The sequence below is a fragment of the Canis aureus genome, chromosome 29, assembly GCF_053574225.1.
Source record: "Canis aureus isolate CA01 chromosome 29, VMU_Caureus_v.1.0, whole genome shotgun sequence".
NCBI lineage: Eukaryota > Metazoa > Chordata > Mammalia > Carnivora > Canidae > Canis > Canis aureus.
This window is the reverse complement of record NC_135639.1, coordinates 10736006-10763779: the sequence shown is the minus strand read 5'-3', so window position 1 is coordinate 10763779 and position 27774 is coordinate 10736006. Positions and strand designations below refer to the sequence as shown.

Sequence of the window (27774 nt, the reverse complement as noted above, 5' to 3'; positions counted from 1 at the left end):
AAGTGTGTGTGTGTGTGTGTGTGTGTGCATGCACATGTGTATTTTAGATGAGCCACTTGTTCAGATGTCACAAAAATAGTATCAGAATGGTACGGAATTAAGTTAAGCAGAGTGAATGGTGATAACGACACCAGGGAGCCCCCCTCATTTGTTCTGTCTTTGGCACTGTCAGCTAAGATGACTATGTCTGTCAACCTGGAAGTTGAATATGGTTGGATTGTTTAGTTCTAAGAGTTTATTTCCCTTGATGATTCTGGGTTCCTGTTGAGCAGAGAGACTGAGAATTCTTTTCACATATACTGAATCTTGAATTAACATGTCCTAGATGTTCACAAACCATTACCTGCCTTTATGGAAGGCTGCTCCCTATTCAAAAGATATGGTCATGGTTTGTTCCTGAGTGTGGGATTTATCATAGCATTTTTGAAAATCTGCTTTTTGGTGTAGGAAGACTTAGTTTGTGTTGGTTTTTGCTTCTTAGTATATTCTTTGCTTGCTGTCTTAGTAGTTGTGTCTTTGTACATTCAGGGAACACTTCCAGGAGCCTGCTGTGGGTAAGGAAATCCATAGGAGCTTCAGGTGATAGGAAGTCAAATCAGATGTGGAAGGTCTATCCTTAAGGGTCTTGTAGGTGACTGGGGGAGATGGTACTCTAAACAAAACAGAATCTAGAAAACACTAGAGGCTTGAGTACACTTTTAGTGAGCTTCATCATCACCACCATTATCGTCATCATCACCACCATTATCATCATCACCATCACCACCATGATCATAATCATCACCACCACCACCATCATCATCATCAACACCATTACCACCATCACCACCTCCACTACCATCAGCAGCAGCAGCACCATTACCACCACTATCATCATCATCACCATCATCATCATCACCATGGCAGTAACAACAACCACCAACATCTCTTGAATACAGGAATTGTGCTTTCCACTTTAAGCATGTCAGATAGTCCCTCTCACATCTGTTGAGGTCAGCACTTTTGTGAACCCATTATTTCAATGACAAAATGAAACCCCAGTGGGATTTAGCAGCTTGTGCAAGGTTATATACCACCAGTTGCTGGACCCAGATCTGAATGCCAGCTCCTTTCAACTGTGATGTCTCCATGGGGGCTCGGGGTATATGGAGAGGTGGTGAGTAGCAGATCGCACGCAGAAGACCTGGTGTGTAAAAGCACAGACACCGGAGAGCAGGGGCCATGTGGGCCCAGTGAACAGGAGTGTGTTTAGGGTATCCGTGTGTGAGGGGGGCAGAAGAAGGAAGCAGACTGTGGAGAAGCTTCAGGTTAGCTGATTATTACTTAATTCAGCTGACAGTTACAAAGCACCTGCCTGAGCCCAACATGGTGCTGGGGGATGGAGGTACACAGCTGAACAAGATATGGTTTCCTGTCTCATGGGGGACACAGACATGAACAGGAATTGGATGGTCACAGGTAACTCAGGTAATGAGCTGAAGGAATGATTGGTGTTCCCCAATTGCTTTCCTTGGCTTAAAAAACAAATCTACCCAAGACCTGTCCTTTGCCCTGGCCACAACGAGTCCAGAAGATTACTTCTGTAGAATATTCTTCATATGGTGTTGATTCGATAACAGGGTTTCCTATTTTAGGGTAGGATGTTTCTAAGGAAGACAGAAAGTCAATTTTGGGAGAAGGAGGGGAGGAAAAGAGACAAAGCTGGCTCGTGATAGACAGTTTAATTTTTAGACTTTTTGGTAAAGTCTTCGACAGCTCTTTTCTCTATGATGGGCTGTAATTGTTTACTCGCAGCATGGCTTTTTCAGCTGTCTGCGTTGCATGTCCTGAGTTGTCTCTATAAGCACTTTTCAGCACACCTTTCTGTCAAATGCCAGAAATTAAGGTACTTTGCACCCATTGTTTGTCTGATATGAATGAACCTCAGTGACAAGCTCTTCTCTAGCTAACATCCTAACATCAGGGCGCTCTGGCTTTGGCCCCTTTGCTTATTCAGAGTTCTTGGTGTACTTCTGCCCCTCCCACTTCACACAGGCTAGTCTGGCTAGTCTGTTATTTTCCAGAAGCATCCTGACAGCACTGTGCCTTGCATCATCACTCTGGGTGACCCACCTTCTGGGTGCAGCAGTGGCTGGGGACAGAAAGGCACTTCCTGTGTTGATTTCATTGGTCAGTGCACAAGGCAGGTCCTTGGTGGAGATGTCGGTCCTGTAGGGAGTGGCAAGGAGCCTGGGCAAAGTAGGCTCTTCCCTGTCCCTGACCTCGTCCCTGACTGCTCAGACCTCAGGGCATAGTGGGCTGGAACTTAGAGTGCTTTATTCCCAAACCTGTGGTCTCAGGACCCTGGTACTCCTTTACTGGTTTGGGTCATTTGTTCCATTTTCCCTGGGAAATAACGACATTGTAGCCAACAATAGGCATTCACTGGATGCCAACTCTGCTGGCCTCTCTGGATGGGTCTGTGGTGCAGCTCCAGAGTGGACAACCTGCGATCGACTTTCTAGCTATGTGACAGGAGAATCGCCTCCTCTCTCAGTGCCCCAGTGTCCTTGTCTGTAAAAAGGGGTCTTTAATAACACTTCCCTCCCCTTGCCACGGTGCTGAGAGCATCAAATGAGGTGATAGATTTACAGCGCTTCGCTTAGCGTTTGGGACATAAGAAACATTCAGTAACTGCTACTGCATTTGCATCCTAGCAACAATATTTGTTATGGATGGTATTATTATTCCTATCTTATGGGTGAGGAGACCGAGCCCCAAGGGGAAGAGGTGGAGTGCTTTGCTCATGGTCACAGAGCTGGTAAGTGTTAGAGCTGGAGCTTGCATCTGGCTTTCCTTAATCTGAGTCTGTTCCCTACATTTCCCTCTTCAGAGCTCTGGCTTCTCAGCCTGGAGCCTAGCATCATGCAAAACCAGCTGTGGACCAGATCCTGCCTAATGGTTTATATATATTATCTGGATATTTGGTTTCTGTGGAGTACACTTAATCAGTAGCTTACAAAATGTTCTTTAATGCAAAAATGATCTCAGCTCAGTTTCCTTCAACTGGAAGATGAAACATTTGGGCTTAGGGGATCGCTGTGATTCAAGACTCCAGCCCAGCTAGGAGGGCAGCCCAGTTAGGGGATGTCCTGGGCCCACCAGGTGCATGCCTTTGGGAATTCACATTACTGCTCTGAGTTCTCATTTTGTAATGCAAGGAGGATAATGTTTCCCCCAACAGAGTGGTTAGGAGATTAGAGAACTGTGAGGAAAGTCCCTTATACGTAGTAGGTGCTTAACCCATGACAGCTGCCACTAACATTTCTGTGACTTATCCATGTTCCTGGATGTGAGCTCCCTTAACTTCCTCCTTCATCTCCAGAGAAAAGGCATTTACCATGTTTTATTAATGCTTCTTACTTCTAAGGTCAGAATTGCTAAAACACCGTGGTTAAAAGCACAAAGCTTGATTTAAACAGTTCGGTTACAAATTTCCAATTTACCACTTACTAGCTGTGCGACTTTCAGCAGGTTGCTTCATCCCTCAGTGCCTTAGTTTCCCATCCATAAAGTAAGGACACGTTAGTGTGTTAATTTGCCTCACGTTCCTACAACAGACCATGGCCCTCAGTAAGTTTCCAGAACATGTTAGCCCTGGTTAGCTAACTTATGTATATATACTGAGCAGCCCTGTTCTCATAACAGGAGGGAAATGCAAGTCTAAAGAGAGTTCAGTCTGTTCCCTGCATCCCACAGCAGTGATTGGCTGGAACGCACTGTTCTGGTCTCTCTCGGGTCCCATTTAATAAGCATTTATAACCATTCCCTGTCTTTCCACTGGGCTCATTCCCAGGATTTTCAAAGAAATTTTTAAGCCATGGCAAAATTAACCCGAGGGGAAAACAGTACTGGAGAAATTTTGCCTGCCCATTTTGTCCTCCGTCTCTACATCTGTTTGGAAGTAGAAGTAATCACTCCCCACCTTCGTGTCTGTGTCCATTTTCATTTCCATGGGCTCAGGCAGCAGAAGGGCAGCCTCTAAAGGCTTGTGTCAGAGTTGTGGGAAGGGCGTACATGGGGTTTAATTCCATTTGGTCTTCTGGGTGAAAGGGGGATTCATTTCTCTTTTACTCAATTCAGAAGTGCTTTGGCCCAGAAGATAGTTGTTTTCCTAATGTGTTGGCCTCTGGGGCTAATCTCTTAACTCCATCTTCTAGTTGGAAAATATTTATGAAAAAGGGAGCACACGATCAATATATCTATATCTATGCTGATTTGAAGCCTGTGCTGTCCAAAGATGTGCCAAATATGTTTTCAGGAAGAAGAAATGGGACCAGAGCCCAAATGTCATTAGGATGAGGGGAGGAGAGAAAGACGGCTACACAGTCTTTTGCAGACATTTCTATGGCCGCCTGGGTGGGTGCTGTGGTGCTTGGTCTGATGCATTCCCTCATGTGAGGCTCATGAACTGGGGAGCCCTGGCCCTCAAGGGTGCCCAGCATTGGCTGTGATTGGCCCAGCATTGGAAGTGATTTGTCAGTGGTTCTAGAAAAGAGACCCACGTGCATCTACCTGGGAAAGTCCTAGAATAGGTGAAATTAAGTGCAGTCTGGTTGGGCTGTCAGAGTGAGGATCTGTTAATTTTTTTTTTATTTTTAGATTTTATTTATTTATTCATGATAGACACAGAGAGAGAGAGGCAGAGACACAGGCAGAGAGAGAAGCAGGCTCCATGCACCGGGAACCTGACGTGGGATTCGATCCCGGGTCTCCAGGATCGCGCCCTGGGTCAAAGGCAGGCGCTAAACCGCTGCGCCACCCAGGGATCCCGAGGATCTGTTAAAAGAGCTGGGTTGGGGAGCAGTGCTCAGGGAGATGCCCTTGGCCATCAAGCGGTGAGCCTGGAGCCACTTCCACCCCAGTGCCTTCTCTAACCCCTACTCACAGTCCTAGAGCTGTCAACCTCCCCTGCAGTGTCTCTCTCCTCTTGGTTGGTACGCTCCTGCTCAGGATCTCCTGTAGACGGCCTCTGAAGTAGGGAAAGTCTTGCCAACGCATATCTTTTCTGGGGTTTTATTCAGTCTAACCTTAGAGTATGTCATCTGGGATTGTCTTGTAATGTTTCCTTCAGTCCCACATTGTTCTCATATGTGACTGTCAGTGGGGTCACTGCAGTAGAGTTCACTGTTCAGTGAGCCGCTTTCCCCTGTTGGAGGGTGTGTGGCCTGGTCTGCATGTCTGAAGTGAGAGGACACAAGTTGCCAGGGACTTTTTTGACCTTAGCTATAACTTTGGACTTAAGTAAGCAAGGGCTTCAGTCATCACTCTTTCAACACTGAGTGTGTGAGTCAAAACCCTAACGCAGGCACCAGCATCAGTATCATTTGAGATGCTTGTTACAAAATGTACATGTCCTGTGAGTATATTTGAGGAACTCAGCATTGTAGTGAGCCCGACTGTTTTTTAAGTGTGAGAGCCACCCAGGCTCTCATGGGAACTTTCACAATTTGCTGGAACTATTAACTCACAAGTGAGTCTTGCCTTTTCCAGTCACCCTTGGGGAAATCCTCCGTTTCTCTGTATGAGATTCTTCTGAATCTCCTCTCCTACAGCTGCCCTTAGACTTGTGCCACATTCTTCCAAATACCTTCCATGGTGATAGGACTTGCTAATTTGGTGTTTAAACAGCTAATTCATTCAGGGCCACAGCTGATAAGGAGGCTCGTCAACCTGGTTACTACCATTATGGTGGGAAAGATACTGGCCAGTAAGGAGAGGGGTTTTCTCATGTCTCATGAACTGCTTCTAAAAACAGTTCCCAAAAGGGATACCCCAAGATGTGCTCAGCTCTTGAAGTCTGGTTGTAGCAAGTATGTAGAGTGTCTCCAGTCATTTTGAAAGACTCTGGTCATTTGGGTGATTTCTCTTTATATAAAAGAAAAGTGTCTTCCAGCTATGCCTTAGCCCGATTAGAAAGCCCCCTTCCAAAAAAAGTAGCATTGCATTAGAGTACAGGTGGAGATTTCCAAAAATGTGAACACTGTTTCCAAAAGTGTGAGCAATAGTTTCCACATCCCATCCTTCCCACCACTGTCTATTAGGCCAGCTGTGGATTTGTAAGATAGTTAGCCCCTTCCGATATTGTTAGCCTGAGATGTTATAAGGAAGTAACTGAAATACTTTTTTTTCTTGGTTGTTGGAATGTTGAAAATAACTTATTAATTGTAGAATGCTAAATCAAGACTAGATATGGCAGGCAGGAAACCTGGTCTCTAAAACTTGGCCTTGCTACTCACCAGCTTTATATCTTTGGGCACATCCTTTAGTCCCTAAGCCTGGCAAAGATAGTCACAGAGCCATCATGAGGATTTAAGAGATGCTGGTACCTGATGCTACCCAAACGTAGTTCCTGCCTCATAGTGGGTTCTTTTTATTTTTTTTTAATATTTTATTTATTTATTCATGAGAGACACACAGAGAGGTAGAGACACAGACAGAGGGAGAAGCAGGCTTCTCACAGGGAGCCCGATGCGGGACTTGATCCCAGGACCCCGGAATCATGCCCTGGGCTGAAGGCAGCACTTAACCGCTGAGCCACCCAGGTGTCCCTCATAGTGGGTTCTATAATGAGTGTTGCTTGCATCTGAATCCCACCAGCTTGATTCATTAAACATTTATTGCACATTTGTGTGCTTTGGGCCAGAGGAGAAGAGGCCTTGGAGGAAAGGAAGAGAGGTGGCAAGCAAAAGGATTAAACTCTGCTTTGCAGAGGAAATGAAATTCAACAAAAGAACACCAAAGAAAATGAATCGATTGACTCTAAGCAAGTCCAACATGCTCCCCCCCAAAAAGAGAGCTGGGGATGGGAGGCCAAGATTTCTTTCACCCTTCTGCAGGGGAGGGTGTGAGGGGGCTGCTGGCAAAGATGAGTCATCCTGATTGTAGGTTATTCTTTTCTGTTTAAAAAGCCACCACTTTAAACGTGGCTCCCAGCAATTACAAATCAGTTATAACCCACAGTCAGACCTCCAATTTTTTTTTAAATCTTTAGCATCTCTAAGTATAGATATAAATCCTCCTTTGTTTGAGGTCAGGAGTTCAGTAAGATCATTCAACTAGTGAGTCTAAATGAAACAAACTTGAACTAATTATCAATCATCCCTCTGATAGCAAACTGCTGTCCTCATAAGGGATTATTTGTTATTTTTTTCCAGGCAATTTCTTTCCTCACACCCCTGGCTGTTATTTGTGTGGTGAAAATTATCCGGCGAACAGACAAGACTGAAATTAAGGAAGCCTTCTTAGGTAGAGTATTCACAGTTCCTGCTCTAGGGGATGGGGCTGAACTTAATTAGATCAGTAGATTTTTAAAAATCTCTGTTGCACCCAACTGATTTTTCTCTTGGTCAAGCGAAGCTTGGGAGAAACAAAGAAAGGTAAACTTTTAACCCGATGAAGAGGGGGTGCAGAGATGGCGAGCACCTCACCTTCCACGCAGCCTTGTTGCTGTCCATTGTGCTGAATGCGAACGGCCCTATGGCCCTACGTAATGTAACATCAGAGCTCTGTGCTGCTCAGGCACAGCAAGCTGCAGGGTAGCTCTTGGCCATGAGGCAAAGCGAATCTGAAACGGTCACCATTGACTGTCCAAGCCCACATCTGTGGCTAATAAGCCCATATTGCGGGCAGTTCAGAAATCAGCCACAGACTTCTTGACCAATCACCTAGAGGCACCAAGGTCAAAAGCAGATGTACAATGTAATTGAAATTGGAAATAAACTCCATAACTCATTGTTTTTGGCATGGTGGGGGGCATTTTGGCAGCTAAGCAATTGTTATTGTGTGAAGAGTGCCACAATCTTTGCCACTGACTATAACACCATTGTTATAAATTCTCCCCAAGCTAAGCCATAGCTGCATGTGACAGGAGTTTGACATTAAGATTAAATCCATTTTTAGATCTTCCTGTTAAATGACTGAGTATGTGACAGTAGTAAGAGAAAACAAAGCTAATTGACTTGTTTAGCAACCCAAATAAACTACCCAATAGCCAGATTTTCAGCTTTTAGATCATTAGGAAAACTGAATTATGTTGATTTTTTTTGACACCTCAATAAAAACTATCCAAACCCTCACACGAACTGTTTTTGGTATGTTGTATGGACTTACATTCATTCAGTTAAATGTCATATCTGGAAAAATGAGATCCCCTGTCCCCAAAGTATGTTTGTAAATTATTGGGCTTTGAGGAAATGGAAATGTAGCAAAATATGGTCTTCTCTTTTGTTGGTACAGGAACGAGGCTAAGGGCAAAATCTGGGGTATTCGAGCAGTTAAGGGGCTTTGCACTCTTACGTAACCGTTTTGGTTGGGCTCTAACCAAAAAGAACAGAGTCTGTCTCCAATTAGCTCATATAAATTAGGGGTTTAGTCAGAAATCTCACAGATATCCAAGAATAGGGGGGAAAAAGGAGAGAGGTGCACTGTGGAGACTGAAATAGGGAGCCAGGCCATTGGGAGTGGAGATACACTCCTCTCTGTAATGTGCCTTCCCTCTTCTCCTCATGTGTCCTGCCTAATCCTACAGTGTGGCCATCATTTCTGCTGCCCCATACCTTTGGTTTCTATGAGGTTTGGGCTTGCAGTGGTGGGTGCTCCTGCCCCACACCTGTAGGACCATCAGCACTAGTGCCCACCTCCAAGCTGCTCTGCATCTTGTGGATCAGACCCTCTGGCTCAACTCCTTTTTCACACTTGGACACAAAAGTCATGAGTCTCTGGTCAGCCTACTGGTGCCCTGCCTCAGGTCAGGTGTGTCCCCAGGCTGCTTATCTGAGGTTTGGGGATTTGTGATCACATGGTCTCAGTCCCCTCAGCTGAAGTGGCAGAGAGGTCAGTTTTTCCAAGGAGGAGGGCATAGATGCCTCCACATGTGGCTTAAGCAGCGGTGTTTGGATGAGTATCCCTGTGGTCCCTGAAATGTGCTGGCAGCTCTCTCAGCTGACCTGGAAATATCTTTACCTCACTTTTTATTCTAGTTGCTCCCCTGGTATGGAGTCCCAAGATAATATGACTGTGGATAAGAGCTGTCTTTCATGGTTATGGTTATAACTTACTGCCAGCTTCCGGAGTTGTGTGTTGTTGTGGCAGTAAGTTACTTCTCTAGACCTTTTAATTTTCTGCTAAGTCTCCCTTAGAGTGACATTTGAAAATTGCACACCATACCGTGCCTTCTGTATGTTAACAGAGAAGGTATAGTTATTGGATGTTCTGTTTGCCTAAGTAGATGAGAGCTTGTCCTTATAGAAATGAAAAAGAGCCACCTGTTGTACACAGCTTTGTTTGTTTGTTTTTTAAATCACTTCTTTTAGGAAGCCCTGGAAGTAGGAGGTTGGGGACTGATCTTTAAAAACCAAGGACAGAAAACCAGGTGTAGCATTTTCAATGTTATCTAGAGTTCAGGACTTTCTCAGTGAGAGTGGTTTAGTGCTGAGGTCCCTTTAGCAGACCTGAATCCCAAGACCTCTTACCTGCATGTCCACCATGGCCACCTTTGTGCATCTGCTGTGGTACAGAGGGGTGAGGCTTGCCCCTATGCAGCATCCAGCTTTTAGGGATTTCGGCTGCAGAACAGCCAATAATAGAGGCCCCAGTTATGGAAATGCTGCAGTGCTGAATTTACAACAACAACCAAAGTAACAACAAAAGCCCTCTAATCCTCTGGGATGCTTATAAGCAGTAGTGTTCTCAATACAGGCCACTTGTGGGCTAACTCACAGTACACATTACTTTGAATTTCTTTATTGGACAGTCTGGCTTGTCTTTTTGTCTATTCTCTCAAACCTGCAGTGCTGTGGGATGTTGTAAACACAGCTTTTATGAAACAGACCCACTGGGTTATTGTTAATCAACAAGCAATCCTGATTGGGGCCATTCATTTCCTGCTCAGCCAGTCTTTCATGCATCTGATCTGGGCCCAGTCTACCCTCTGGTATCAGTGAGAGGCCCCCCTATTGGTCCCCTAGGGGTTGTACTATTCAGATGAAAATAATCAGTTTAGTTTACTTCCAGAATACTGAGATGACTTTCACTCTAAAATATTGTCACTCCAGAGCCCCATTGTTTTCTGTCTCCTTCAGGCTTTTGGGTCAGAGAGTGAAGTTGCCAGCTGTTGGTGGTTACATCCCATCGACACATTTTCTAGCTCAGCTACTTGAAACTTTTCAAAGAACTGCTCTTTGCTACAATAAGCCAAGCTGGTACTGAGGTTGGGGACGTGTATGGTGTTCCAGATTGATGTAGTGGTCTGTGAAGTTCCCCAAGAGCATTGGGAGATCAGCTGGTGATGCTTGTTCCAGAGACCTCCTCTGTGCCAAGGCCATGCTAGGACCAGGATCAGAAGAAGCGTGGCCCAGCTGGGAAAACACAGCATGAGCCTGCAAAGCAGCTCTAACAGGAAGAGACCCCAGTCACACAGGGTGATCTCAGGGCCTGTTAATTGTCATGGCTCTAGGGAGAGTACAGCAGTGAAGACAGCCCAGGGCATTTTCTCTCCTCTCTGCAAAGGAGACCTCTCAGCAGTGCTCTGAGCTGACAAGAGAGAAGGGAAGCCTGCATTTTGGAAGGACGGGTCTGTGCGTGCAGAATGTAATCGGAAGATCTTTCTGAATTCCTGCACGCCTGGCTCCTATTTATGCATCCCAGTTGCCTGCTTGGTATGTTATTGGCGGTGCTGTGCTGTGACTCCCACTCTGCTGTACACCCTAGTGCCCCATCTGTCCTTTGTTGCCACACTCCAACATGGCCCATTGTTGCCCATCTCACACTTAGGTGATTAGTTTCCCTTTGACAAAGGTATTCATTTGAACTGGTCCCTTCTGTTCTCTCTGCTTCCCATGACTTGTTAAAAGCAGAGAGGTTTTGTATCAGTCTCTGTGGCCAGTGCCCTTGACGACTGTGTTGGCCATTGCACGGTACTTTCTGCTCGAGAACACATTTGTCTCCCTTGATGATGAGGAATTGCTCTAGGCAGCTCCTTCCTGGAAATGTCCCTCCACTGCTGTTTTCTTACATAAATTCAACTACTATTGAACAGTTACTATTTACCAAAGGGAAATGATAGCTCATATGCTTTGTTATTCAACAAAGCGTTGGAATGGGGCATCAGTAGTTTTTTATTGCTTATGCAAGACATTTGACCTTCTATCACATTGACTTGCCTTTTGTGCAGTCTTGATAACGATAGAAGGGACCTGTGAGGTACCCTTTGAATGAGCTGTACTTCCTCCAGCAAAGTCCTTCCAAGCTTCTTAGAGAAAGTCCCCATGCTGTATATTTTTAAATAATGGATTCCAGAAGTTACTGCTGCTTTAGGTGGCAGAAAACACCACTTGGTCAAACCTTCTGAAAATCCCATGAGGTGTTGGGACTGTTTGCCTCTCAGAAAGTGATTTGTCTGATAACAGAGGGACAGCTGTCAGCGGGTTATGGGTCAACATGGAGATAATCACCGAGTGGGAATGTCCTACTCTGAGGAAGGAGTCCAACAGCTGCTCTGATTAGAATTATGTCTGAGAAGGTTGCCAGAAACAAAAAAGCTATGTTTCTTGCTACCAGTAAAAGAAACTCTACATGCTATAGTATTAAATCTGTTCATATCAGGCCAAAACATAATGGATGGGTCCTTTCCAATGTAAAAAATTTTAGTCAAGGAAGGGAGATAAATTTCATGTCACAGGGTCTTGGGATTTTATGAATCACTCTCCAATGTCATGCCTTAATTATATTTTACTCTAGCCACTCAGACTTCCCTCTGTTCTTTTAAACTGTTGGCTCATATTTCTGTGGCCATAATTGAATAGTACAATGATGTAACGTGATGATGATGATGATGATAATGATGATGGTGATTTTAGAACCATCTGGTTATTTTTCTATCTGTTGGTTTTGTTTTGTAGCAGTGTCCTTGGCTCTTGCTCTGAATGGAGTCTGCACAAACACTATTAAGTTAATAGTGGGAAGGTAAGTTTTGGAAAAAAACAAATGGTGGCTTAGACTCTCAAGGTCCTCTGTGGATTAGCATTTGAGCTTTGGCTTATGGCACATTTCTGTTGCCCCCCTGGAAAACAATTTCCGTTCTCCATTTATCTTGGCTTCTCCCCCGACTACTCCAAAAGTGAGCTAGTTTCCACAGAGATGAACAGTCAAAAGACCTGAAATTGAGGCCTAACTTTGGCTGTTGGCTTCGGACAGGTTAGCTCCCCTCTCAGAAGCTCAGCATTTACTGATCATCTACCTGGTGGAGGGTGCTGGCCGGGCACCACAGGGGTAGAAGGTGGATACAAACTGGGTAGTGCATGACCTGGGGCTGTGCTCTTCTCCCAACTTTCTGCATTAAGAGTTGCTGTGGGGCCCTAATAAAATGCTGGTTCAGTAAGTGAATAACCACACGTAGAGAAACACTAGCCGAGTAGGGGAGAGAGAGAATACACCAGAAGTTCTGATATATTACTGGTACTGATTATTGACATAGATATTGACAGATTATGATTGGGCCTAGATCCCAGAGCTGGGAAGACCAGGGAGTCACCGTGACCCAGTATGTGCAGAAAGGAGGCCCTGTGTTAACAGCACTAGCAAAGCCTTGCCCATGGCTGGCCTTCGACAAATATTAGTTGAGTTAATAGGAAGTGATTGGCCATCACCCATCTATATGAGACTCCTCCCCTGAGAGAGGCAGAAAACCATGGGGTGAAGTGTGTTGGTTCAGGAATCTAATTACTGGGGCTTAGGCTTGCCTTTGCCACTTACTGGTTGTGTGTGACCTTGGGCTGGAGTGCCATCTTTCTAGACCTTCATTTTTGCACCTGCAAGATGAAGGCAGTCCCAGGGTTGGCATAAGAATCACATAACATGATGCACGTGCAGTGCTTGGCACTGTTCATGGTACCAGTAAGGGCTCGGTAAGTGCTAGCTGTGCCTGGAGCAGGGGGCTTGACCTCAGGGTCAGCTTCTGCCCACTTCCTGTGAGGTCAGAGAGGCCAGCCTGGGTGGCCGTGCCCTCTGCATCATAGAGCTAAGCTGTCAGGTCCTCCAGTGAGGTTAGGTGAGGCTAGGAGAGACCTGCTATTGGAGGAGGGGTGGTTTGCCATCCAAATTCAAGATGCAGGGAAGAACATGTAGAACATAACATGTCCAGGAGAAGCCTGGAGTCTGGGGTTCTGGAAGCAGCCTCTGAATGGGAGCTGTCAGTGGAGGCAGGAACTGCCATCTACTCTGCTGGCCCTGTGCTTAGCTGTTTCCTATCAGCATCTCATCTAGCCCTCATGGCCTCCCCTTTGGGCGGGTATTTATCTCCCCCTTTTACAGATGTGGAAACTGAGGCTGGGGGGGAAGCTACATGACCTTCCCCAGGTCAGAAAACCAGTAAGTGGCAAGTGCCCAAGACCAATGTGTCTGGAGTGGTCACTGGGGGGCATCAGTGTTACTGGCAGGAGGAAGAGTTGGGGGCAGCAGGGAATGGTGGGGGTCAGCTTGGGGTCCATTTGTGATGACAGCATTTTATATTGAAAATGTCCATGGTGTCTTTTGTAGACCTCGCCCCGATTTCTTTTACCGCTGCTTTCCAGATGGAGTGATGAACTCAGAAATGCACTGCACGGGTGACCCCGATCTGGTGTCCGAGGGCCGCAAAAGCTTCCCCAGCATCCATTCCTCCTGTAAGTCCGGTGGCTGGGACTCTCTTTAATTCCCGGTCATGTTTCCTGACCATTTTCCTTGGGAGTTTCAGTGGAGAAGAAAGTGCTGGCACGTGAATGTTGAGCACAGTTCATTCTGCTTCCCTGTACACTTAGAAACAAGAATTTGACAGGAAGTAATAAACCTGCGGACAAGGCTCTAGAGTTTACAAGACATTGTATATGTTGCTTCTGTGAGCTCAGCGGAGCATGACATGTGACACTTTACCCTTCGGATTCAGGATTCAGTACGATTCAGGAGCTTGACTGTGCAAGGGAATTTACCATGTTCCCTGGGACCATATGCTTTCAGCTCTGTGTTCTCTCTAGTTTATTTCTTTAGTGGAGGCATCGTGTGTGTACCAATATATGGCTATATATGTACACACACGCACGCGCAGAAGTGCCTCAATATATAGTCTGGTTATAGATATGCAGGCTGGGACCAGCCTTAAAGTCAAGACTAAGTAATATGAATTAGTGCAAGGTGGTGTAGTGGAGAGGACACAAGTCTTTGTAGCATGACAAACCCTAGTTCTGCCAGGTATTAGCTCTGCGACTTACCTGCTCTTGCCTCAATTCCTGCTGTGTAAAATGGGAATGATGGCACCTCCGTTATTAGGTGGAGTGAGGGTTAAAATAAATAATGATGATCGCTGACATTTGTGGAGCACTGCCATGACAACATGGGTAGGGACATTATTTTATTTAATCCCCTCAATGTAGATGTGAAGTACTTAGTATGGTGCTTTAAATCAATAATACTCATCCATATTATTGTCTGTAACCAGAGTTGAGGTTCCAGAGTGTCCTGGATCATTCCGGCAATGTTTATTGAATGACCAAGGTGCCAAGCACCAAGCTAGGTGTTGGGGACACAAAGATAAATAAAACACAGCTTGTGTCCTGGGAAGCCTAGAGACAGTTGTACACTGTAGATTTAGGTTGGTGACACTGGGATCATTGGGAAACCGTGGCCACAGGTGACCACTTGGGAGGGGCTGCTCTTACGACACAAAGTCCTTGATTTCTCACAGGTCTGATGTTATTGGCCATTGGTGAGCCTGTTTCCTTGATCTTTTCTGTTTTTTTCTAAGTATGTAAGACATTTCCTGATAGTCGCTAGATCAAGGAGTGACTGGATGCCTTTTCCTGCAGTGTTTGTTGGATATTTGCTCAGAGTCCTTAGAGACTGGAGCCCTGTCAACAAGATATTGGGGTGCCAGTCGCTCTAAGTGAATTACCTTTAATCTGCACAATGGCCTCGCCAGGTTGGGTTATCCCCATTTTGCACATGAGGACAGTGAAGCTCAGACAAACTCAGTATCTCATCCAAGGACACTTAGTTGACCTTCATGCCAGCCTCTAACTCGATAGTGTCTCAGGCCTTGCAGTGATTAAATTCAGTGAAGTATCCCATGTGTATTTAAATAAGTAACTCCTATTCTTGTTTGGCTTGTTGGAGACTATAGCTCGTTGAATCATGTTCCCCCACAAGATATGTCCAAGTCCTAGCCTATGGAACCTGTGAACATGATCTTATTTGGAAAATCATCTTTGCAGATGTCATTAAATTAAGAATCTTGAGAGGAGATCATCCTGGATGTAGGGTGGCCCTAAATCCAATGACAGATGTCCCCAGTAGAGAAAGACAGGAATATGTGAGATGCGGAGACACAGGTGAGAAGGCCATGCAAAGATGAGGGTAGAGATCAGAGTGGTGTCGCCACAAGCCAAGGAATACCTGGAGCTCCCAGATGCTGGAAGGGGCAAGGAAGGGTCCTGCCCACACCTTGATTTCAGACTTCTGGGCTCCCGAATAGGGGGCTGTTGTTTTCAGCCTCCCCCGGCTGGTGGTCTTTGGTCACGGCCACCCTGCAAAAAGGATACAGAGGCTTAAACCAAACACATCCACTTGCTAGTGGAAAGGCTTTGACTTTAGAGTCTTGGGGGAGATTGAGAGGAGAAGATGCTTACTGACTATGCTTCATCAGGATGTCCATTGAGGTTGATACGGCAAGGGGCCCGGCGGTGCATGAAGGTGGAGGACCTAGGGTTCCCCGAGGCCACTTGAGGCCAAACATCGGTCTGGAAGCACTTCTCCTCTGAGGTCGTTTGTGCTCTTGGAAGTCTCATTTTGGGCGAGCGTCTGTTTTAGGGGAGTCGTAGGTGCCAGCTGGAGGAACACCTGCCGCCCTGAGTTCTATCTCCTCGTGGTCCAGTGTTCCCTTGCCACCACTGTTTTGAGGTCCCCGGAAAGGCATGCACCTGGGGTTGGCTCCCACATGCTCTCCACCTCTGTCCTCCTAGGGTCCCTCAAGTGCTCCGTTGTTTTCAGGAATGCTCTGTCCTCCCAAAGACTCGGTGCTGGGCTTAAGGGGCTTCCAAAGCTAAAAGCAGAAAGAATGAAGCCCTTAACCTTGGCTTTCAGGTAGTTCACTGAAGTGTGTCCACACCACTTAGTATCCAGTGTTGCATTTGACCTGGGGAAGGACATAGCTGTCGTGTGAGTAACTGAGCCCAGAAGCCTGCTTGGCCCTAGAGAGTAGAGGCCAGGCCCCACAGAAGTATTTCTTTGAGAAGTACACATTCCCTATCAGACGCATTTTCTGACAGGGCTGCCACCAGCTGCCCTGTCAAGTGCATGGCTGATGTCCCATCTGTGCTAGATGAGCTTTTTTGACAGAGGCTATTACTATCTTTTGCTTAAGACACTACTTAAAATGTTACAGATTTCTACTACTTGGCAGACACAGAAGCCTACCCAGCCCCTAGGCTTTGATGATAGTATTTTTATCTGTTCTCTTTCTTTGCTGTGACAGGTCAGTGATTGCCTTACAGGGAGCCGCCATATCCACTTAGAAAAACCATCAGTGCTGTGCTTTGGATTTCTTACTGTGGCTAACAGGAAGTAGTTGGCATGACTCCTGGCTCTCGGAGGAGGTACTGGACCTCAGAGGGATGATCTTAGTGGAACCCCAGTGTGGTATACACACTCCTCCTCCCTTCAGTGAAATCAACTTTGTAGGTTGCAATGGAGTGAGTGGACACAGGTGTTCTGGACCACGAGATCTCCTAAGATGAATTCCTCACGCTAGGCAATCACGGCTTTGCTTCTGCTCTGTTTATAATCAGTGACTGGAAGGTTGGTTTTCTTTGAACATAAGAACAAACATTGGTTTATTTTGGAAACAAAAGATCCAGTGCTTGGTAAGCAGTCAAACAGGACTTAACTGAAGTGCTCACGTGGCATATGGTTGGCCAAGGGCATGTCCCACAGCAGCCATCTTATGGGACTTGCTTGGTAAGGCGGCCCAAACCTCCCTTGTGGGAAAAACAGAGATTACATTTTCAAAGAGCGAGTAGTTTCCTCCAGAGTTACCAGAAACTTGAATTTTTTTTTTAAAGATTTATCCATTTATTTTAGAGAGAGTGCACACACGTATACACATGTGTGCAAATAGAAGTGCAGACATCCCCACTGAGTGTGGAGCCCAACGCAGGGCTCAATCCCATGACCCTGAGATCATGACCTGAGCTGAAACCAACAGCTGCTTAACTGCCTGCCACCCAGGCGCCCCCAGAAACTTGATATCTAAAGCAAAGGAAGGCAATATAGCTTTAAAGCAGGGATATTCTGAAAAGGAATTGTCTTTCATTGTAGTCTCGGCTTCGGTTGGGTACTTTTTCACATTCTAGAAAAAGAATAGCTTTCAGAGAGAAAAATAGGAAAAAAAAAAAACCAAATTATTAATGCCAAGTCAAGCTATTAAGGAACTTCTTTCTTGTGAAAATGATGAGAATGCATAAAGTGATATTGTTGTTCAGGGATCACCAAACAACAGCCCGTGGGCTAAATCGATGCCTACTTGTTTTTGTAAATAAAGTTTTATTGGAACACTGAGATGCCCATTTGTTTATGTATTGCCTATGGAGGCTTTGCATTCTAATGGCAGAGTTGTGTAGTTCCAAGGGAGACATGACCCACAAAACTGAAAACATGTTCCTTATGCTCCAAGTAAATAGTATTGAAAAGCGTTACCATGACGGTTGGGGTTGGGAAGGGATAAATAAGCAGAGCACAGAGGATTTTTAGGGCAGTGAAACTACTCTGTATGATACTAGAATGGTGGATATGTTATTATATATTTGTTGGAACCTATGAATGCACAGCAGCGAGAGTGACCCCTAACATAACCTATGGACTTTGAGTGATGATGATGTGTCAGTGTAAGTCAATCAATTCCAACAGATAATGGAGGATGTTGATAATGAGGGAGGCTGTGCATGTGTGGGGACAGGAGGCTTGTGGGAAGTCTCTGTACCTCTCTACCTTCCTTCCTTTCTAATTTTTTATTTTCAAAAACATTTTTATTTAAATTCAATTTAGTTAACAGGTAGTGTATTATTAGTTTCAGGGGTAGAATTTAGTGATTCATCAGTTGCATATAACACCCAGTGCTCATTATATCAAGTGTCCTCCTAATGCCCATGCCCCCACCTACTTCCCCTCCAGCAACTCTAAGTTTGTTTCCTGTAGTTAAGAGTTTCTTATGGTTTGCCTCCTTCTCTGTTTTTTTTTTTATCTTATTTTATTTTTCCTTCCCTTCCCCTATGTTTATCTGTTTTGTTTCTTAAATTCCACATATGAGTGAAATCATATGGTATTTGTTTTCCTCTGACTTATTTTGCTTAGCATAATACCCTCTGGTTCCATCCACATCATTGCAAATGGCAAGATTTCATTCTTTTTTTTTTTTTTAAAAGATTTTATTTATTGATTCATGAGAGATACACACACAGAGAGAGAGGCAGAAACATAGGCAGAGGGAGAAGCACACTCCATGCAGGGAGCCCGATGTGGGACTTGATCCCAGGACTCCAGGATCACGCCCTGAGCTGAAGGCAGACGCTTAACCACTGAGCCACCCAGGCATCCCAATTTCATTCTTTTTGATGGCCTAGTAATATACCATCGTGTGTGTATATGTGTGATATATAAATAAATAAACAAACAAATTCTCACATCTGCTTTATCCATTCATCTGTCAATGGACAGGACATCTGAGCTTTTTCCATAGTTTGGCTATTATGGACATTGCTACTATAAACATTAGGGTGCATGTGCCCCCTTTGAATCACTATTTTTGTGTCCTTTGGATAAATACCTAGTATATAGTTGCTGGATTGTAGGGTAGTTCTATTTTTAACTTTTTGAGAAACCTCCATACTGTTTTCCAGAGTGACTGTACCAGTTTGCATTTCCACTAACAGTATAAAAGGGTTCCCCTTTCTCTGCATCCTTGCCGACAGTTCTTGTTTCCTGAGTTGTTCATTTTAGCCATTTCGGCCAGTGTGAGGTAGTATCTCATTATGGTCTTTATATTTCTCTGATGCCCAGTAATGTTGAGCATTTTTTCATTTGTCTGTTAGCTATTTGTATTTCTTCTTTGAAGAAATGTCTGTTCATGTCTTCTGCCCATTTCTTGATTGGATTTTTATTTTGGGGGTGTTGAATTTGATGAATTCTTTATAGATTTCAGATATAGCCTTTTATCTGATAAGACATTTGTAAATATCTTCTCCCATTCCGTAGGTTGCCTTTTAGTTTTGTTGACTATTTCCTTTGCTGTGCAAAAGTTTTTTCTATCCTGATGAAGTCCCAATAGTTCATTTTTGCTTTTGTTTCCCTTGCCTTTGGAGACATGTCTAGCAAGAAGTTGCTGCAGCTGAGGTCAAAGAGGTTGCTGCCTGTGTTCTTCTCTAGCATTTTGATGGAGTCCTGTCTCACATTTAGGTCTTTCATCCATTTTGAGTTTATTTTTGTGTGTGATATAAGAAAGTGGTCCAGTTTCATTCTTCTGCATGTGGCTGTCCAATTTTCCCAACACCATTTGTTGAAGCGACTGTCTTTTTTTTCCATTGGATATTCTTTCCTGTTTTGTCAAAGATTAGTTGATCATGGAGTTGAGGGTCTATTTCTGGGTTCTGTATTCTTTTCCATTGGTCTATTTGTCTGTTTTTGTGCCAGTACCATACTGTCTTATGATTATAGTTTTGCGATACAGCTTGAAGTCCAAAATTATGATGCATCCAGCTTTGGTTTCCTTTTTCAACATTCCTTTGGCTATTTGGTGTTTTTTCTGGTTCCATACAAATTTTAGGATTCATTGTTCCAGCTCTGTGAAAAAAATGTTGATTGATTGATTGATTGATTGATTTTTCATGAGAGGCAGAGAGGCAGAGACACAAGCAGAGGGAGAAGCAGGCTCCATGCAGGGAACCTGATGTGGGACTCGATCCCGGGTCTCCAGGATCATGCCCTGGGCTGAAGGATCATGCCCTGGGCTAAACCACCGAGCCACCCGGGCTGGCCTGTTGATGATATTTTGATAGGGATTGCATTGAATGTGCTGATTGCTTTGGGTAGCAAAGACATTTTAACAATACTTGGACCTTCTTAATTTTGCTGTGAACCTAAACTGCTCTAAAACATTTAAGTCTGAGGGGAAAAAAGCATTACTAAAGCAAGATCAGTGCACACAAATGCTTCATTTTTAAACAACCCCATTATATTATATTTTTATTTTTTTCAATATTTTATTTATTTATTAGCAAGAACAGGGGAGGGACAAGCAGATTCCCAACTGAGCAGGGAGTCGACACAGGGCTGACCTGAGCCAAAAGCAAATGCTTAACTGATTGAGCCACCCAGATGACTCTTATATTTTAAAAAGAGGGCACTTATAGGATGATCAATGCTTGTGGGATACATTCTTTAAATGGCAGACATGATTTTAAAAGGTGTATCTGGCTAATGATGATTTCACAGATTTTTCTTGAGTATTTACTGTTTTGTAGGTACTGGGTTGATACTCGGGGTGAGTACAGGATGGTCAGACATGGCCATGGCCTCTTTAGAGCAAGGATGAGTCCCAGGTGCATTACCACAGTGCTCTGGAATTGGGGACTAGGGATTCCAAGCAGGGAACAGGAAAAGCTCTGGGAGGAAAAGCACTTTCTCCTATCATTTCCCAGGAGAGAGGACGTATGAGCTACACATTTTAAGATATTTATGCTTGAAGTCTCTTTTTTCGCCTCTTTAGCCGGGTTCAGAATTGTAGGTAGAAACATCACTTCTGTGCAAGATACTAGAGAAGCCTTATAGCATTCCTTTCCTTGGTTTTCTTTTTCCTTCTCTTTCTGGAACCTCTTAGAATCCTTTCTCCAGCTCTGGCCATCAGAAGTTTCACAATGATGTGCCTCACTGGGAGTCTTATTTTAGGTGAAAGCACTAAAGCTAACCAGACAGAGCTCCTTAATTAAGCTTCACTGAAGGATGAATGGGGAGGGAGCTGGGGTTTCACTGGATGACCCCAAGTGTAAGCATCTGGCCCTTACTTTTTGAGGTTACTCTGCTCCCCAGAGGAGGCGCCCCAGGCTGAGGGGCCGGGCTTCTTACAGGGCACCAGACGGACTTACCCTCGACCCTTACTTCTCAGTCTGGTTGTTCAGCTCTGCTCTCTACTTGCCTGCTGTTCCTAAATGCAGAGGCCCAAATAGTTCAGCCTTCCACCTTCTTCAAGAGTCAGGGAGGTAGGTGGCAGTTTCCTTCCTGGTTTGCAGGATGGGGTGGAGTGTTTAACCGCTCGTCATAAGGACTTTCCACCTGTTCCTCATTTCCCATCCCTGCCTTCCCCTTGCCTCTCATGGTACGTGGGCCCCCCCCTCCAGCTCAGAGCTTTGCAGGCTGTTGCTGGTAGATAAGTGACTTCTCATCAGCACCACCCTCTGCAGGTGTAGACTTGCCTTTCCTGGCTCTGGGAAGTGTCTGCTCTACCGCCTGCTTTCTTTGGCATATGTTGCAGTGTGGACTTGTGCTTCTAGTCCCATTTAAGATAGGATATGTGTTCCTGTTTGCATCAGTCACGGTTCTCCAGAGAAAATGGAAACAGCTGTGTGTGTGTGTGTGTGTGTGTGTGTGTGTGTGTACGCACGCACCCATGTGTGTTTGTGGTGTATGTGTGTAGAGGGGCAGAGAAGGACAGGAAGGAAGAGGGAGCAGTTATTTGAAGAAATGTGTTCTCATGGCTGTGGGGCTGTTAAGTCTGCAATTTGTAGGGTCAGCCCACAGGCTGGAAGCTCAGGTAACAAATGATGTTGTTGTCTTGAGTTTGCAATGGGCAGAGCAAGCGGGCAGGCTGGAGAGTCAGGTAGGATTTCCACGTTGCAGTCTTGAGGTAGAATTTTATTTGGGAAACCTCAGTCTTTGCTCTTAAAGGCTTCTGCTGATTGAGCAAGGCCCAGGCACGCTGGGGAGGGTGAGCTCCTTAAAGCCAACTGATTGTAAATGTTTACCACATTTAAAGACACTTTCGGGGGATCCCTGGGTGGCTCGGCGGTTTGGCGCCTGCCTTTGGCCCAGGGCATGATCCTGGAGTCCCGGGATCGGGTCCCGCATCAGGCTCCCTGCATGGAGCCTGCTTCTCCCTCTGCCTGTGTCTCTGCCTCTCTCTCTCTCTCTCTTACTCTCATGAATACATAAATAAAATCTTAAAAAAAAAAAAAAAACACTTTCGCAGCAACATCAAGACTGAAGTTGACAGTACAGCTGGGCACCATGGCCTATCCACGATGACACATAAAATGAGCTGCCACCCTGTTGTTCTTTCCTTCTGCTATCATTTTAAAATCAACAGCACCATCGAAATGCTCTCATCCCTTAGTTACAGAGATGCCACATGCCAGAAGGTTCTCGGTCAGCCTCGGTGTTCACTCTGATACAGAGTCCTCGAATGTGGAGTGCACCCACTAAAGCGTCTCTGTAGGCTGCACGTCTGGGACTGTGCTTTCACTGAACAAATCTAAATGCATTTTAACTGTGGATTGAGAAATGATCAAAGGATAGCATGTATGCTAACTGGCCAGGTGTGACTCCATCAAGCATGAATATTCAGGATCATAAACCAGCTGGTTCTTCTAGTGTTAGGCCAGCTTTTGCATAAAGAAACAGGAAAAAGAAAACAGGAAATTGTAAGATTCATCTCTTCTGCATCATTGAGTTAAGTGAGATTGCTATCCAGGGGCTTTGCCGGATGGGTTTTGGTAAATGAGAAACTTGAAAAATGCCACCTCCTTCTTCATTTAAAACTGCTATAAAGTGGCATGGCTGCCCCTTGGTCATTGGTTGGGCCAGGACAAACAGGTGGCCATTTGTCTGAGGTCAGCTCAGTTTGTGTGGGTTCTGTTAGAACTTAAAGGGAAGCTTCTAGTCTCCCCACCCTGTCGAGGGACAGCGTCAGATTCAGCAAGAACCCCTCATAGTTTTGTTTTGTTTTGTTTTTTCCTTAAATTTGTATCATCCTACATTTCAGGCTTCAAAGACAATTTCAGAGGTTCTGGGAAGCAGCTTTGCTGCTTTTGCCACATCTTTTTCAAGCAAAGGAAGACTCCCCAGCACACCGGAAAGCCTTTCTCTGGGGATGCCAAACGGAGAGAGGGCCTGATTCTATCAAGTAAAATCCTAGGCCTCTTTGTAGGAGGGTATTTCTTAGTCTCTTTCATTATCACCCCTGCTCCCTCCTCCTTGTTTTAGACCTTTCCCTCCCTAATTTCTCCTTTCTGCTGTGAAATTTTAATTCCACCGAATATACTATATATCTGTGTATGCACCATGGCTCTTTGCAGGGCCTCAAGGAATGCTAACACCTGAACCAGTTTTCATCCCCTTGGGAGGGAGTGGTGTCCCGGTTGAGGATGCACTTTCGGGGTGGTAGTTCTCAACTGGACAGTTCTGCCCACCGGGGGACGTTTAGCAATGTCTGTAGAAAGTCGTAGCTGTCACAAGTTGGTGGGTGGACTACTAGCATCAAGGACACAGAGGCCACCGTTGCTGCTAAATGTCCTGCAGCTCACAGGACAGCCCCACAACGGAGTTAGCTCGCCCCAAATGTCAGTGGTGTCCAGCCTGGGAAACCCTAGTCTAGGGCGATTAGGTAAATATGTGGAGGAAGTCAATCACTCACATGTTAAATTCATCCACTCTCCATGTTCCTGGCCCGATAGAGTAGGAGAGGTTGGAAATATGGGCACTGTTTAATTAATTCAAAATACTCTCCCTCAAAAATTCAACCCACTATTTGATTTCTGTGGGGAAAAAAAAAAAAGATCGAGGTAAGAGTAAAGGAGCCTAATGCCTTTTGCTTTCTTTTTTAACTTTTTATTATACAAATTTTCAGACATAGAACTGAAAACAAATCTACTAAATACCCATGACTGGCTATAACATCCTGCCCTTCCTGCTTCCTGTTTTTTTTTCTGCCCATCTCTTACCATGTGCAGTACTGATGATACTTTATACAAAATTATTTTAGTATTTTTAAAAAGATTTTACTTATTTATCCATGAGAGACACAGAGACAGAGGCAGAAACATAGGCAGAGGGAGAAGCAGGATCCCTGTGGGGAGCCCGATGCGGGACCCGATCCTTGGACCCTGGGATCACAACCTGAGCCAAAGGCAGACACTCAACCACTGAACCACCCAGGCATCCGATAGATTGTATTTTTAAGGAATTTATACTTTTCTTCTAGGTTGTTTGATGTGTTAGGATAAAGTTGTTTGTAATATTCTGCTCTTGAAAAAAAATACTCTGCTCTTGACATTTTTAGTGTCTGTAAGAGCAGTGCTGACAACCCTCTTCCTTTTCTGTTATTGTAATTTTTATTTTCTCTACTTTTTTCTTGATTAATTGTACTTAGGGTTTATTAATTTTACTGATCTTTCCTAAAAACCGACTTTTGTGTTTGTTTATTTTCTCTAGTTTTGTCTCTTTTCTACATCATTGATTTTGGCTCTTGTTTGCATTATTTCCTTATTTTCGATTTTTGTTTAATTTGCTCATAATTTTCTAGTTTCCTAAGTTGGAAATTTAAATCAGAGTTTTTTTTTTTTTTAAGACCTCTTCCTTTCTAATGTAAGCATTTAGAGATACAGATTTCCCTTAAGCCCTGCATTAGCAGTACCCCCACAAAATTTGTCGTATTGTAGTTTTTATTGCTATTATGTTCAAAATAGTTTTCTAACTTCCCTTATTGTTTCTTCTTTGATCTTTGATTCTGTCTTTGATTTTCTCATTTAGAAGTGAGTTTTTCACTTTCCAGTGGCTTTTCTAGCTATCTTGTTTCAAATCTTTAACTTTGTTTTTTTATGAACAGAAAAAAGTTATGTTCAGTATTTTGAAATTTATTGATATTTGTTTTATTCCTTACTGAATATTTTCTCTCAGTGGACTCTCCAAGACCACCTGAAAATATATTTATACACTTGTTGAGTGTGGCATTCTATAAGTGTCCATTAAGTTACCATGGTGTCATTCGGAAATTTCTGATCCTTGCTTTTATTCTGTTTGTCTCAGTGTTCGGTTAATTACTAAGAGTAGGCTTTGATGGTCTTCAACTAGAACTGTAGACTCAGCTGTTTCTCCTTTTAGTTTTACTGGGTTTTGCTTCATATACTTTAGAGCTGTTTTATAGGCATATATATATATATATATATTTATGATTGTTGTATATTCTTACTGTTTTGATTTTTTTACCATTAGTAAATGTCCTCTGTTCCTCATCTAACCGCTTCTCGTATCATGCAATGACTTCTTGTGAGTACTTGGATCCATCAATTGTGAAAAAATTTTTATAATAGAGATCTTATTCTTAGCCATCAGTGATGGAATGGAGTTGAATTAGAAAGGAATTGTTCAATAGGCACCTATTTGTGTGGGCTCCTTTTATCTTTATATCAAACCATTGACTCTTAACACAGTCTTCCAAATATGGGCCCAGAGATCATTAAAGATGGTAGATGTGTTCCAAAAATAGAAATCGAAATGATCATGTGTCCTCTGTAATGGACATCTTTTGGGATATGTGTGTATGGATGGAAAGAGACAAAGAGAAAGAGAAAGAAACAAAAAAGGAAAGAAATCAATCAACCAATCAATCATGAGCCAACACTGTTCTGCAATCTCCTTCTCTGGAAATTGTCCCAGTCCTGTGTGGGTACCCATCCTCAGAGGGGGCCCTGCCATAGAAACAATACATTTTGTGTTCAGAACCACCGGCCTTTTACTTTTGTGTCTTCTCAGATTCATATCTAGCATACATATCCTTAACACCAGTGTGTTTTCTTTTCCCTTTTGGGTAGAACTCATAAAAGCACATAACTTATTCCCATGAGATTCTCCACAACAAACTTTTCATTCCAGACTTGCTTCCTATGTCTCCTGGTGGGTCTGGGGGCTGCCTCTCCTATCTCTGTTGGCATCTACTAGGGAAATGCAGTCATTTGGATGTTAGCTGGAGTCAACTTAATTAGGAAGTTAAGTCTGCCGAAGGAAAATGAAACAGATCATTTTACAGCCAAGTCTGTTCAGTCACTGGATGATTCAAACCAGCAATTTCTTGCTCCCATCAGTCTCTGGAGTCTGCTAATTAGTGCAAAATAGCACCTTCCTTCTATGACAGTAGTAGTGGATTCAGCTCTGGGGATCTAGAAGCAGAAAAAGCATCTCAAGTTTTTGAAGAGTAGGACATTCTAGAATGGTGATGTCAGGACACTCCACAGCTTAAAACTTTTCAGTGGCTTCCTGCGGAAAGGATAATCCAGTCCCAGATGTTGCTCTGGCCCCTATGCCTCTTCAACCTCATGTCCTGCACCCCCACCAAACCTTACTTCCTGCGTTCCAGGCACTCTGTCCTTTTGATGACAAGCAAACAGTTACCATTTATTGAACATGGAAAATGTGTCAGAGTCTACGTTAACAGCTTTAAAGGACTTATCCCATTGAATCCCCACAACATACCTGTGAGGTCAGTATTCTTATTAGTCCTCTTGTCCAAATGAGGAAACCGAGGCAGAGGAGGATAATGATTAGCCCCCACACCACACAGCCAGCATGTCACAGAGGTGACATTTATACCCAGAGTATCTGACTTCAGAGCCTGACATATTTTTTAAAGATTTATTTATTTATTTGAGAGAGAGTGGGTGCACGTGTGAGAATGGAGGGAGGAACAAATGGAAAGAGAATCTCAAGCAGACTCCCCACTGAGCTGCGAGCCTTACACAGGGCTTGATCTCATGACTCTGAGATCGTGACCCGATCCAAAATCAAGAGTTGAATACTCAACCAACTGAGCCACTCAGACACCCCCAGAGCCCAACTTTTGATAGCTCCCTCAACATGAGACATTCTTTCCTTTTTTGACATTTGTACTTGCCCTGCTCTCACTTCTCAAATGCTGTCAGAAGCCTGCCCACATTCCTCCAGCACTCATTGTATCATGCATACCACTCCAGTTTCCAGCTACCGGCCCCTACTTCTCTCTGACCATAGAAGACTGGGTGTGCAGAGAATGAAGGCATTCTCATCCCCTGGAGCAGCCCTCAGCTTCTGACTAACAACTGGTATATAAATATCCCAGCTCCCTTGCACCTTAGATAGAATGGGTCTGAAGGGTGTATTTCACACTGTCTCCTAGAGCCCCAGCGGGGTTGGACTCTTGCCTCCCATAGTGGTAACATGATAACTGGCTTCCTTCTCATCTGTGTCTTCCTTCTCCACTGGTGTTTTCTTGAATCATCTTCCTAACAGACTATTTGCACTTGAATCTACCTCAGTCTCATCCTGAAGGAACCCAAACTAAGATGTTACCTTGCCTAACTCCTATGTATTCCTTGAGTTTCAGCCTCTATGTGGCCTTAGGAAAGCAGCCATCCTGAACACCCCATTTGCTCCTGCCATTTTTTTTTTGTTGTTGTTGTAGCACATATTTGTCTCTGTGATCACCCTGGTGGTTTGCTTGTTTTCATCTGCCTCTGCTCCATGAGGGTGGGGACCTTGATAATCTTCAGCACTGATGTGTTCCCAGGGCCCAGCACAGTGAATGGTTCCATATAGGTGCCCCAAATATTTATTGAACTAATTGATTTGTTGTCTTAACTATATTTATGCTATAAATGTGTGATCAGGACCCCAAATTCACCAGTGATGCTGAGT

At 44.3% G+C, this 27774-nt stretch overlaps 1 protein-coding gene across 4 annotated transcripts in view; it reads left to right on the top strand.

Moving 5' to 3' along the window:
* Positions 1-27774, top strand: part of PLPP4 (phospholipid phosphatase 4) — a 118478-nt gene that overhangs the window by 45542 nt on the left and 45162 nt on the right. For 3 of the 4 annotated variants that reach the window (XM_077877413.1, XM_077877414.1, XM_077877412.1), the window contains exons 3-5: positions 7197-7287; positions 11940-12003; positions 13576-13700. The exons of the other annotated variant lie outside the window; for it this stretch is intronic. In XM_077877413.1, coding sequence (XP_077733539.1) covers positions 7197-7287; positions 11940-12003; positions 13576-13700 — 280 coding nt within the window. The remainder of the gene's footprint in view (positions 1-7196; positions 7288-11939; positions 12004-13575; positions 13701-27774) is intronic. 4 annotated transcript variants of the gene reach the window in all.